The sequence below is a fragment of the Leptopilina heterotoma genome, unplaced genomic scaffold (genome assembly GCF_015476425.1).
Source record: "Leptopilina heterotoma isolate Lh14 unplaced genomic scaffold, ASM1547642v1 Lhet_63, whole genome shotgun sequence".
Taxonomy (NCBI): domain Eukaryota; kingdom Metazoa; phylum Arthropoda; class Insecta; order Hymenoptera; family Figitidae; genus Leptopilina; species Leptopilina heterotoma.
Window position 1 is genome coordinate 1,594,666 of NW_025111149.1, and position 14,123 is coordinate 1,608,788.

General features: G+C 32.8%; 1 protein-coding gene across 5 annotated transcripts in view; it reads right to left on the reverse strand.

Annotated features, from left to right (window-relative positions):
• Positions 1 to 1,841: 1,841 nt before the first annotated feature.
• LOC122509861 (low-density lipoprotein receptor-like) overlaps positions 1,842 to 14,123 on the reverse strand; it is a 201,130-nt gene continuing 188,848 nt past the window's right edge. For all 5 annotated transcript variants that reach the window (XM_043624151.1, XM_043624149.1, XM_043624148.1 and 2 more), the window contains one exon: positions 1,842 to 3,481. In XM_043624151.1, coding sequence (XP_043480086.1) covers positions 3,437 to 3,481 — 45 coding nt within the window. In that variant the 3' untranslated portion in view covers positions 1,842 to 3,436. The remainder of the gene's footprint in view (positions 3,482 to 14,123) is intronic.

Here is a 14,123-nt window from a genome sequence, read left to right on the forward strand (position 1 = left end):
CGTGACAGTCTTATTACTTTATTACAATTGTGAAATTGATTTTTTTCAAATGGTAAAAAACTTTTCATAGTAAATATTTTAAATTAAATTTTTTAATTCGAATTCTCCCGGAATTGATTCTCTGCCCCAGCAGAGAATTAGTCCCCCATTTTTTCATGGTTTTAATTTACTTCATTAATTTAATTTTTTAATTAAAATTAATATAATTTAATAATTTACTGAATATTTATAATAAACGATTCAATTTTCTATTACATATATATACCTAGCTGTCGATTAAGCTGAAGGTACAGCGATGTAAATAATTTGACATCTTTTGAATTTTTATGTTTCCCAAAAAATTGATAGGACCCAAAATTCGTGCTTTTTTGGTGTTATTTTTGTAAAAAACTTGTTTTTTATCCCCAAAAAAGTTGCCGAATGAAAAATTTTGATTTTGTACTATTTTTGAAGAATTTCTTTAAAATTGTTTTTTTTAATAAATAAATAAAAAATTCAATAAGTTTGTTTAGTACTTTTTTGCATTTTTAGCATAAAAATTTTTTTTTTAATGCTTCAAAAATAGTAAACTACTATTTTTATTATTTTAAAGCATTTTTTCTTTTTTCTTAAATTGGGGGCCATTCAAGTATTACGTAAGCATATTTTTCAAGTTTTTAGACCCCCCCCTCCCCCATGTAAGATTTTTTATATGCATTAGCGCCATTTTTTCTAATGGAATAAAGCAATAGCTAGACCCCCCCCTCCCCCTTAAATGCTTACGTAATACTTGAATGGTCCCTTGGTTTTAGACTAAAAATGCTTAATATATATATATATATATATATATATTATATAATGATTAGGTATTAATAGAAAATATTAATTAAAATGAATAAACATTTAAATATTTCAAATAACAATTTTTGTATATATGAGAATTAAAAAATAAAAAATTCTGTTTTAAAATTATTTTAGCCTAAAAACAATTCAAAGAAAAAATACTTCAGAAATAATAATAAAAATCAAATTTTTCTTCTGACAATTTTCTTGTTGATCCAAAAACACATTTTCTACAAAATTTAACCATTGATTTCAAAATCTACTAATTTTTTAAAGAAAAATAAAAATTCAAAGGGTAAAAATAAACATAAAAATAATTTTATGAAATATTTAAAAAATATTTTCTTGACATAGTTACTAAAAATATCAGAGTAACCTCTGCTTAAAAATTAGATATTAATCAAATTTCCTCAAACTTTTATCTAAAATTTTCTAAATATTTGGCATTTAGTCTTTCTTGACATAAAATTATTTATCACCAAAACCTAAAAATTTTCAAAATATTTTGAAAGAAAAAAAATCTGTCGGAAGACGATTTATATAATTAAAAAAGCAAGACTCGGTTTATAAAAGTAGATTTGTTGAAAATTATGGCACCAGCGTGTAAAACTTTGTCTTGCTTTTTATTTTATCTTTTTTTTCATATGAAAAGAAAAATGTGTTCTTCATTCCCTAGAGTGCCATGTAATTCTAAAAGAATGCAACAAATTGCGACAGAAAAATTTCATTCCCCTTCAAATTGCAATTAATTTAAAATTAAAAATTAAATCATATCTTCAAGTTTAAAATTTAATTCGCTATTTGGAAGCATTCTTTTTATAACATTACCCGGAAAAAAACTATACGAATATTGAGTCAAGTCGAAAAATTTCTTTCTTAACGATATGAGAAATCGTTGAGGTTAAACAAAAATTTCATAATTTGTTTATACATGTAAATGTAAAAATTATTCACTGTTCTTGTTTACACATGTATAAACATGTGTAAACAAGAACAGTGAATAATTTTTTTTCTTTTCCTTAACAGACGCACAGTCACACTTAGTGTCATTGAGCTGCTCTTAATTACATCTAATTAATTTGTCACCTGTTACAATTATTATTATTATTATTATTATTATTATTATTACAATAATTAACAAAATTCTCCTAAATATGAGCTCTTTATGGCATTATAATAATCTACCATGAAAGCACGAGCAGCTTTTTTTGTATAATTTTTTTTACTTTTTTCTTTATTTTTTTAATTTCAAAAGTTTGGACGTGCTAGGAGCGCTGCTCGTGCGCTTCGTGTATAAAGCACAAAAGGAGAAACTCGCCTTTTAATATTAGTAACACCTCATTTTTTTCTTTTTCACTCAAAACCGATTGAATTTACAATATTCTTGTAAAATTGAATTTCCTAATTTCAATAAATATTGCACAATTTTTTCTATTCTTTTACCAAGTTAACCAATTTTTTTTTGGAAAGTAAACAAATTCTTTAGAAAGTAAATAAAATACTAATTAAATACGTGAATAAATTAAATATTTCAATAAGTAAATAAATTAAATTTTTCTATGAGAAAATAAATACAAATTTTTAAAAATACTAAATGTTAACTTTCAACCAATTAGAATACTGCCTCATAAAAGAAATTAAAAATAGGATACTATTTTAATCTTGTAAACTAAAATAGCTTAAATAATAAATTTCAAAAGACAGTAAAGAAACAAATTTTAACAAAATAATTTAAATGAAAATTATCTTAGAAATTAATTTCTTTTACATTTATAGCAATTACTATTGGAGCGATCTCTATTTAAACTTTAATAAAACTTGATTTAAATTAATTTCATAGAAATTAAATTCTTTGGATTAAAATAGATCAAAAATTAAAATTCGATCGATTTATCAAATTCAACGAAATTTGATAAAAATAAATTAAAATATTGTTTAAAAGTCAAATCGATCTTGAGTGGTAGATAATTACAATTGTAAATTTTTTTAATACAATTTCGAGAAAAAGATAAAAAAAAACCGTAAAAATTGCAGATCTTTCAACGAATACTGTCTTTATGTACAAATATAGCAATAATTTAAATTAAATAACGTCACGAGCGTGTGTAATATATACAGAGTTTTTTCAACTTATCACGGAAGTAAAAAATTTTTCTCTCTCTTTCTATAAAAGTGTATTTACAATTTAAGAAAAGTGTCTTTTCGTTAAATCGAATTGTCAAATTAGAATTGATCTAACAGCGTGGCATTGATATTATATTTAAAATGTTATCGATGCCAAGCTTTATTTGTTTTTTAGCCAATAGGCTCCTCCTTTTGTGCAAGAAGAAAAAAAAGTCTTTTTGCGCGGTTGTGTAGTTTTAAACTTAAAAAGGATGACATGCACAAGTTCATTAAAAGGAAAGGACGTAGTATAAAAAATAAACATAATCACAGCTGAGTTGGCAGGCAGGCGCGCATTCCGGCAGACTTAGAATAATCGCTCGAAAAACTTTCTTGTTATTTCTATTTCTCGTTTCTTGAATCTTCTTGGAGGCGATCATTTTCTTTTTATTGCACGGGGTAAAAATCTCTTCTCAGCCTGCTGAGCCCCTTTTCGAAGACCATTTAAATATTAAACGTAATCGTTTGTTCCAGGACTCGTCAGCGGCTCCTGGGCCTGTTGAAAATAATAACATTTTTTTAAATTAAGTATTAAATTCAGGGTAAATAGAAACAGAAATTTCAATAATATTTCTTATAATAATTTTATTATAATAATTTTTTGTGTCTTTTGACATTTTCATACTTGAAATTGATTTTTTCTTAAATTTTGTAAGAAATAGAAACAGTTGATTATTGCGATTTAATGATGTATAAAATAATTATTGTATTCTTGCAAAGAATTTAAATGAAATTTTTTAAAATAATTGAATTTTTTTATAGTATTATTTATAAAAATTGTCTTCTTCAGTAGAATTTATTTAGAATTTTTTAAAATAATTAAGTTGTTTCGTAGAATTTAATTAAAATTTTGAAAAGAATAGAATTCTGTCAAGGAATTTAATTAAAATTATATTGAAAGCAATTGAATTCTAATATAGAATTTTATAAAAATCATTGAAAATAAGTAATTAAATTTCTGCGAAGAATTTTCATCAAATTTTTTGAAGATATTTTAATTCTTTCGAGGAATTTCATTTAAATTGTATTGAAAATAATTAAATTTCTGCGAATAATTTTATTATTTACGAAAATTATAGAATTTTTCCCAAGAATTTTGTTTTTTATGAAAATAATTTAATTCTTGGAATTTTATTATTAATGAAGAAAATTGAATTCATTCGAACAATATTATTTTAAAATACAGTAGAGACTCCATTATCCGGACCCCTATTATCCGGATATTCGATTATCCGGACAAATTTAAAATTAAAAAAATTTTTTTTTAATACAAAGTTTATAAGGTCTCAAGCCGTTAACTTCTATTTTAAATTTCACCCCGCAAATAAATACATAAAATTATGAATCAAAAATTTGTTTAATTCGTACTTTACTCGATTATCCGGATTTTCGATTATCCGGACAAGTGCCTGCATCCATTAGTCCGGATAATGGAGTCTCTACTGTATACCTATATACCTATACCTATACCTTACCTATACATACGTAATAATAATTTGCTATTCCGTGAACAGAAAGTGTTCCCAGTAAAAAAACTAATTCAAACGGATTTAAATGAATTAAGATTTTTGGTAGAAAGCGGGATTCATTCAAGCTCTTTGTATATTCGATTGAATTCGATTCAATTTGCCTGAAGTTGTGCAAACGAATTCGCATTCGTAAGAAATGACCAAGGCATGCATTGAATTCGTGCTGACGAATTAAAAAAATTAAAAGCCCCAAAACTTGTCCATTGAATTAGTAAGAATAGAAGGTTTGGAAGTTCAATACAGTTTGACGAATTCAGGAAAATTGCAACATAGCTCCAATTCGTCTTTGTCACAAAGCGGGATTCACTGAAACTCTTTGTGAATTCTTTTTAATTTATTTTAATTAGTTTTTGTTTACTGGGTTGTCTTTTGTTTTTCTATAATTAATGTTTTGAAAAATGATTTTGGTTATATAATAATTGTTCCCGTATTTGTACTTTCTTGCATAACATCATTTTGTTTTTGTGTTACTTGGATTTACGAAAGTTACTTACAATTTTACTGTTCTTTTAATAATCTGAGGTATTAAAATGATACATAGTATTTTGTTCGTAGGCTTGCGATAGTCGTTTGTTTTTGGTTATGCTGAAAGACGTTTTATAAATCAATGTATAACCATTTATAAATTAATTAACTATTCTATTGACTCCGCTTATTTGTTATCTTTAATAAAATTTAAAATACCTAGATTGTCCTCTAGACTCAACCAACCTTTCGCTTTGTCAACTCTGCGATCCGCGATAGGTTTTTCAGCACCAATGTACAGTAGGTTTCAAAAATGCCTTCCTAGTATAAACGTGTCGCACTCATATTTTCCCATGGGAACATATGAGTGCGACACGTTCAAACTAAGAAGGCATAATTGAAACCTACTGTACCAAATGTGTAATCAGATTAACACTATGGGCGGTATTCATAGTCCCGACTTAAGCAAGGACTTAAGGCCTAAGCACAATAGGTCCGCGAAAGTCGTTCGCGAACGCAAAGCATGAGTTAGAAAAGGACAGAGATATATTTGTGTCCTTGTCTATCTCATGTGTCTCGTTCGCGAACGACTTTCGCGAACCTATTGTGCGTTGGACTTTAAGCTTTGCTTGATCAAGTTGGTCTTATTCGATTGAGTCGAGCTTAAGACCATATGTATTCATAGTCAAAAATAAGCAACTGCTTGGTAAAGGAAATGCACCTTAAGAATTGCTTGACCAAGCAAATGCTTAAGATGATCTTATTGAGCGTTCGGCTTTTTCCGTCAATATTCTCTTGTATCTACCAATAAGCGACGGTAGATAGCTTATATTCATTAGAAAAAATGACGCTAATGCACATAAAATATCTTATAATGGAGAGGAGGGGGGTCAAAAAAACTTTAAAATATGCATAATATTTTATTATTTTTAGGAAAAAAGTTATAAAGTAAAAGGATACAAGAAATGACTACCAGAATGATGAAAAATTGAAATATTCCTATTCCTCACGAAATATTATATTTAGATTCTAAATTTTTCTGTATTAAAAAATAGAAAAAATTATTTTAACTAATATTTTCTAAAAAAATTATTAAGTCAGAATCAGTGAAATTTTACAAAAAATAAGGAGTATTTTTAAAATCGAAATGAAAAAAAGCATTTTTATTTGGCCATTGTCTCTAACAAACAAACGACAGAAAAAATTTTGTTTAAAAAAAGTTATTGTAAAATGAATTTTTTTGCAACTTTTTATAAAAAAATCTTATTTTTCCTAAAACAATGAACCTTGAGTGCATACAAAAGGGGTAAAACAATTAACTTTCATTTAGAACTACAAAATTTTTAAAAATAGTATTTTTTAATAATTATTTAATATTAACAGTTTTATTTCCTCATAGGGTGTCGATTTTCTTAGAATCAATTATTTTTACAAATTTTTAAGTATAGCGTATATAAATATTTCAACATGGGGAACAAATTCTCCGGATGTATGTGTGTGGATGCATATCGAAATGTTTTTTCAACATTTCGATGAAAAAAATACTTTTTATTTCTCCTGAAAATTTTATAAACTTTTAACCTTTTTTCTAAATGATTAAATTGTTTTTAACAAAAAATCGAGACGCATGCATATCCCCTAATCGCCAAGTCGTCGTATGATCAAATAGTCGAATGCCAAGTAATCGAATGGACAAAACGTCGAATGCTAAAAACATCGAATTGTCAATACGTCGAATGTTCAAAACGTCGAATTATCAATTCGTCGAATGTTAAAAACATCGAATCGTCAATACGACGAATGTTCAAAACGTCGAATTATCAATTCGTCGAATGTTAAAAACATCGAATTGTCAATACGTCGAATGTTCAAAACGTCGAATGATAAAAACGTCGAATTCTCAGGCTAGAGTCCCATGGTAGCGTTTTGTAACTAGGCAATGAGTGCAAATATAGCAAACATATATCTGTATCTCTCTCACACTCATGGCCTAGTTACAAAACGCAACGCAAAACGCTGTCATGGGACTCCAGCCTCAATTCGTCGAATGTTAAAAATATCGAATCGTCAATACGACAAATGTTCAAAACGTCGAATTATCAATTCGTCGAATGTTAAAAACATCGAATCGGCATTTAGTCGAATGCTAAAAACATCGAATTGTCAATACGTCGAATGTTCAAAACGTCGAATTCTCAATTCGTCGAATGTTAAAAATATCGAATCGTCAATATGACGAATGTTCAAAACGTCGAATTATCAATTCGTCGAATGTTAAAAACATCGAATTGTCAATACGTCGAATGATATAAACATCGAATCGTCCGAATGCTAAAAATATCGAATCTTCAGTTAATGGAATGCTAAAAACATCGAATTCTCAATTCGTCGCATGTTCAAAACATCGAATGTTTAAAACGTCGAATGTTAAAAACGTTGAATGTTCAAAACGTCGAATGCTCAAAACGTCGAATCGTCATTTAGTCGAATGGTAAAACCATCGAATAGTCCATTCGTCGAATGCTTAAATAGTCGAAACGCCATCTGTTCGAATTATCAAGTAGTAGAATGGTAAAGTTGTCGAATGTTCAAAACATCGAATCGTCATTTAGTCAAATGCTAAAAACATCGAATCTTCATTTAATCGAATGCTAAAAACATCGAATTCTCAATTCGTCGAATGTTCAAAACGTCGAATGATAAAAACGTCGAATGCTAAAAACATCGAATCGTCAAAAGTTCGAAAAAGTTCTTTGTCTTCAGTAGACATTAACTTAAAACAAAGAACTTTTTCAAACTTTTGACGATTCGATGTTTTTAGCATTCGACGTTTTTATCATTCGACGTTTTGAACATTCGACGAATTGAGAATTCGATGTTTTTAGCATTCGATTAAATGAAGATTCGATGTTTTTAGCATTCGACTAAATGACGATTCGATGTTTTGAACATTCGACAACTTTACCATTCTATACTACTTGATAATTCGAACAGATGGCGTTTCGACTTTTTGTCCATTCGACTACTTTACCATTCTACTACTTGGCAATTCGAACAGATGACGATTCGACGTTTTGAACATTCGACAACTTTACTATTTTACTACTTGATAATTCGAACAGATGGCGTTTCGACTATTTAAGCATTCGACGAATGGACTATTCGATGGTTTTACCATTCGACTAAATGACGATTCGACGTTTTGAGCATTCGACGTTTTGAACATTCGACGTTTTTAGCATTCGACGAATGGAAAATTCGATGATTTAAGCAGTCGATGAATTAACAATTGGATGTTTTTAGCATTCGATTAACTGAAGATTCGATATTTTTAGCATTCGACTACATGACGATTCGATGTTTTTAGCATTCGACGTTTTTATCATTCGACGTTTTGAACATTCGACGTATTGACAATTCGATGTTTTTAACATTCGACGAATTGATAATTCGACGTTTTGAACATTCGTCGTATTGACGATTCGATATTTTTAACATTCGACGTATTGACAATTCGATGTTTTTATGGTACGGTCACAGCTCGGCTGCCTGCCTGCCTGCCTGCAGGTCGTCATGGCAATACATAAGAGTAAGAGAGTCAGACAATTTAAATTATTCGTCTCCTCTCTCTTACTCTCGTGGCGGCTGCCTGCGCAGGCAGGCAGGCAGCCGAGGTGTGACCGTGCCATTAGCATTCGACGTTTTGTCCATTCGATTAGGGTCCGTTCAAAAAATACGTAACGCTATTTTTCGAAAATTTGGACCCCCCTCCCCCCATGTAACGCAATGTTGTATACATTAGCGCCATTTTTTCTGCTGACCGTAAAGGCCAACGCAGAATAGATCTGTAACCGGAACCGCAATCGTAAGCGTAACCGTAGGAATGAGTTAAAGAAGGATAGGTATATTGTTTATCCTTCTCTAACTCATTCTTACGCTAACGGTTACGATTGCGGTTCCGGTTAAAGATCTATTCTGCGTTGGCCTTAACAAACAGCTTGACCCCCATAGAGATATTATAAATAGAGTGGGGAAGGTATAGGCGGCAGCGTGTGGGGGAAGTGTCCTGCCATAAACAGAATGGGTTGGAGGGAGAAAGAAGATTTAACACCAGTATCTGTCCTTCAAAGAGCTCCAGCGCAAGAGAGACACCTACTGGTGTTAAGTCTTCTTTCTCTTTCTATCAAGCGGACGCATACATGCAAACCATCCCCACTCTATTTATACTATCTCTATGTTGACCCCCCCTCCCCCCTAAAGCGTTACGTATTTTTTGAACGGCCCCTTACTTGGCATTCGACTATTTGATCATTCGACGACTTGGCGATTAGGGGATATGCATGCGTCTCTTTGTCAAGCATATGCTTAAGTTGCGGCTTAAGGCAATGCTTATTGCACGACTATGAATCTAGGTGGCAGCTTAAGTCGCTGCTTAAGGGTGCGATCCCATGAATGCAGAATACGTCGACCGAAAGCAGAAAATCATGAGAGTGAAAAGAACAACAATATCTATCTATCTCTTTCGCACTCATGATTTTCTGTTTTCGGTCGACGTATTCTGCTGTAATGGGATTGCACCCTAAGAAATAAGTATCGACTATGAATACCGCCCTATGTGTATTCACTAAATTTAAAACGGCAGTTACTTTATATATATACTATCTAAAAGATAGTTCTTTCTCCTTATTTTTTGTTTATCTATTTTATAATTTAAATTCTACGATATATACTACAATGTAATACCCTTTAATGGTTTTCTAACCGAGGGTTTATTATTTTTGCAAATAAAAAAAAATAATTTGCATCAATTTTATACCAAAATTTCCAAAATTAATATATTTATAGTAGTAGTAGTAGTAGTAGTAGTAGTAGTGTTTAACATTGGCACTTATACTGGCGTTGCGCTGTGTATATTCGGCTCATGTGTATATGAGTGGAGCTTAATGTTGAATTGTGTTGAATCTGTGAACAAAAGAACGGTGGCACGAACGCCAACCCACTCCCGCGCGCGCAGCCAGGGGACACGTGGACCCCTGATCGCGCTCGCGGGAGTAGGCCAGCGCATAGGCGTGCAGAGTATTCGAATCTGGATGTTGGCTCGTTTTAAAAATCTGAAGATATGGTAAACTACTCTAGGAGAAGGATTGATTAGAAATTGGTAGCTGCAAAAAGGTGGACTGCAGGAGCAGTTACCGGAAGGGATATAATTCTTTCAGGCCAAGCTAGAAGCTGAATTATAGTGATTCGATCGCGCACGACATAGTGAAACAATCCACGCTCTACGAGCCACAAAATTCGCGAACCACGGTTTTCTTTGAGGTTTGTAATAAAGTTGTGTGTAGTGGACACCTTTATTTTTACCAACGTCGATGTAAAAAGAATTACAGCTATCGTCAAGCTGTTTACGTGCGAGGGTATAAAAATCTGAACATGGCAGTTTTATGTCTAATTCTGTAGGATTCGTACACGCTTCTTTTGCCGCTTTATCAGCTAGCTCGTTGCCTTCGATTCCCGAATGACCAGGAACCCAGGCCAATATTGTCGGTCGATTCAAATCAGAAAGGACCTTAAGGCGGTTTCTAATCGCGAAAATTATGTAAGACTTGATTTGATATGTGCATTTAGTGTTTAAATTTTTAAGAACGCTAAGTGAGTCTGAGAAAATTATTGTGTTAGTAAGATTAGAGTCAATTATGTAGTCAAGAGTAAATAAGATAGCAAATGCTTCAAGAGAAAAAATAGTTGCATGGTGAGAGATTTTAATTTTAGAAAAAATATTTAATGTTGGAGAAACGAAGGAACATCCCGCCAAAAGATCCCTTCCCGACTAAGATCCGTCGGTGAAAAAGTACGTGCAGTTAGGAAATTTGCGGTTAGTTATATCTTTAAATAAATTTGAGGGATTAGGAGAGTTTTTGAGTGATTGTCCCAAATCGAAACAGATTTGGGGAGTAAATATATGATCATCATAGAGGAATTCGAAGTAAGGATCGATGTCATTACTTCTGATGAGTTCGCTGTAATTTTTCGCTTTTTCAAAAGCAATTAAGAGAGGATAATTATATTTAACATTTGAGTTATGAATGAGGCGCAAGAGTTCTGAGAGTCTGGCCGGCAAAGGATGGCTTGAGTTTGAGAAAGTTTTTAGAAGATATTTTTTTGCAAGGAAGTTAAATTTGGTTCTTAAAGGAAGTATACAACATTCAGCTAACATTACATTAATAAGGGTGCTATTCCTGTAGCCTACGGCTAGTCGGAGAGCTTGGTTACGAATTTTTTCAAGTCTAGAGAAATTTTTATGAGATTTAAAGTTATAGGAAGCAGATCCATAATAGATACCGCTTCCAATTAGAGAGTCAAAAATTTGAAGTAAAAGTTTGGGGTCTGATCCCCACCATGTGCCTCTAAGAACTTTTAAGACATTAAAAATTTTTCGGCTTTTATCGCATAAGTAGTTAAAATGGGAATCAGATGTAAATTAACTCATTTTTAACAAATATCAATCTAGAAATTTGTATTATCTAAATTATTTCCATGCTTTTTATTAAATTTTCATAACTGTCAATCTAACCTTTTTTCTGTCCAACTCAATTTAAAAATTAAAATTCTAAGTTAAATTCAAAAAATTTTATAAAATAATTCTCAAAAATGAATTTTGTGGATATTAAACATCATTTTTACAAATTATGAGATTTTTTTAAAAATAGGCCGCAACAGCTTCAGGTGAAATATAATGGACTGACCCCAGGAGATGAATGAGGCAAAGGAGAAAGATGTGTCGGATTCTAGAGGAAGGGAAGGTGAGGTACTGTGTTGTGTAGATGAAGAGTCAAGTGCAGATTTCGCCAAAGCAAAACCATTTGGTAAAAGGTTTTGTGATCTGCCGTTGTTAAAGTTGGTCGCAAAGAATGATGACGCTGTGTTTTTCGTGTTTTTTGAGTGTTTGTTATCTTTTGGTAATGTAAATTGTGCATGCGTTTTATGGGAGGTCGCGTGAGCGAATGAACGTCTGTTCGAGCTGGAATCATCAAGTAAGATTGAAGCAGGTGTTGTTGGGCAATCTCCTAGATCGGGAAAGTTGAAAAAGTTGAAGGTGCTGGAGAGATTTGAGCTTTTCCTTGGTCTAATGATTTCTTTTGCCTCTTCAAAGGACGTTTTGTGGGTCGTCGCATAATACCGAATTTCTTTTTGAAAAATGTATTCCGGGCATTGTTTCGAGGAAGTTCTGTGTGAACCATTACAATTCACGCATTTTGGAGGACCCGAAGCGTGTGTGCACAAGCTTGAGTCGTCGTGAGGAGTCGTGCTACTACATTGTTTGCATCTCGGTTTAGACTTACAATGTTTGGCAATGTGTCCAAAACGGAAGCAATTGAGACACATGCGAGGGTCTGGGATGTACGGACGGACCAAGCTCGAGCCCTTGAAAATTTCGATGCGTTCTGGCAGGGTAGTACCCTGAAACGTCAGAAGGACGGTTGTGGAAGGTTCATACGAAATTACATTTTTTTCATCGACTTTTTTACGGTTAAATCTTAGGTCGTTAATAATCTTGCACTCTTTGCTGCAATTACTAATAATTTCCGCGTTTTCCAATATCTCTTCGGTAGAGATGTCTAGACCGATGTTATTAATAATGCCTTGGCATGTCACGAAACTATTCATAGCAACGCGAACCTTATCGCGACCGCTCGGATGAATTCCGACGATTTTCCGGGATAGAATGTGTGAAGCATCTTAAGGCGCTCTCACAGCTAGTAGGCAGCATATAAATTTGAATTTACTGTCTCTTTCACTCTAATTGATTTTCTCTCTTACTCCAATTACTGCCTGCGCAGGCAGGCAGAGCTGTGAGAGCTCCATTACCGACAGATACATGATTCAAATCTTTAGACGCATCCGACGACTTAGGGTCGCGTTGAATAAAAACCGGACAGTTGTCTTTATTTGAATTTTCGTACTTTAAGGGTTTCCGCGTGTGACCTTCAGAATTCTGTTCTTTCGAGGGTATTACCTTTTCGTTATTTTTACCTTTTTCGCCATCGCACAAGCGTTTTGCGGCTGGATCCATTTCCAATGAAGACAATAAATTTTGACGCGATCTAGTATGTTTTTGATTATTCTGATAAAAAAGCAAATTTTTAGCGGCATTTTCTAAATCTGGATCATTCTGAAAATTGTTCGAGTCGCCAACATCCATGCGCGACATGTCCACTCTGCAAGCCTACGCGCAGCCCTGTGGCTGGCGTTAACCTAAGAAACCACTCAGAAAAGACGCGATGCCTGTGAAGCAGGCGGAATAAACACTATTTCGATTCTAAAGAGAGATCTCAGGAATATAGCTGAGATCTATGAAAGCACTTCTAAATATAAAAGCCCGGAAATACACAAGAAACTTTTTAAGAAAAAGAAACGCGTGCGTCCGATACCGTTGCTCAGACGGAAGTCCCTAATATATTTATAAAACATTTTTCTTAGTAAATTTTAAATATCTTTAGGAAAAAATCCCTATAATTTCTATTTGTCGCGTTGGTCACGTGATCTCCATATGGAATACATAGGACGACGCGTTAGTATCAACGCGTTCATACCGACGTCGACTCTATTCTGGACTCTCCTTGACTCGTGGGACGCAGTGAGACCGCATCCTAGGTTAAGGGGCTTGTATACCTCCTCCGTTCTAAGTATATCAGAAACGTCCAGCGTTTTGATTGGCTATGCTCATAGAGAATTTCCAAAAAATTTAATGTTTTGGAAATTCTCTATGAGCATAGCCAATCAAAACGCTGGACGTTTCTGAATATACTCAGAACGGAGGAGGTATACAAGCCCCTTTATGGAGTAGGCTTATTAAGGCCTTTCTCCAATAGGTTTTAAAAAGTGTGCGAATGACTGCGTTGCGTTGATTTTAGCATGTGTTGCTATAGGAACCGACGCAGACGCAGAGTTTTAGGAACATATTGGAGAAAGGCCTTTAGGGGCCGTTCAAAAAATACGTAACGCTATTTTTCGGGAATTTGGACCCCCCCCCATGTAACGCAATGTTGTATACATTAGCGCCATTTTTTCTGCTGACCGTAACAAATAGCTTGACCCCCCCTCCCCCCTAAAGCGTTACGTATTTTTTGAACGGCCCCTTATGGA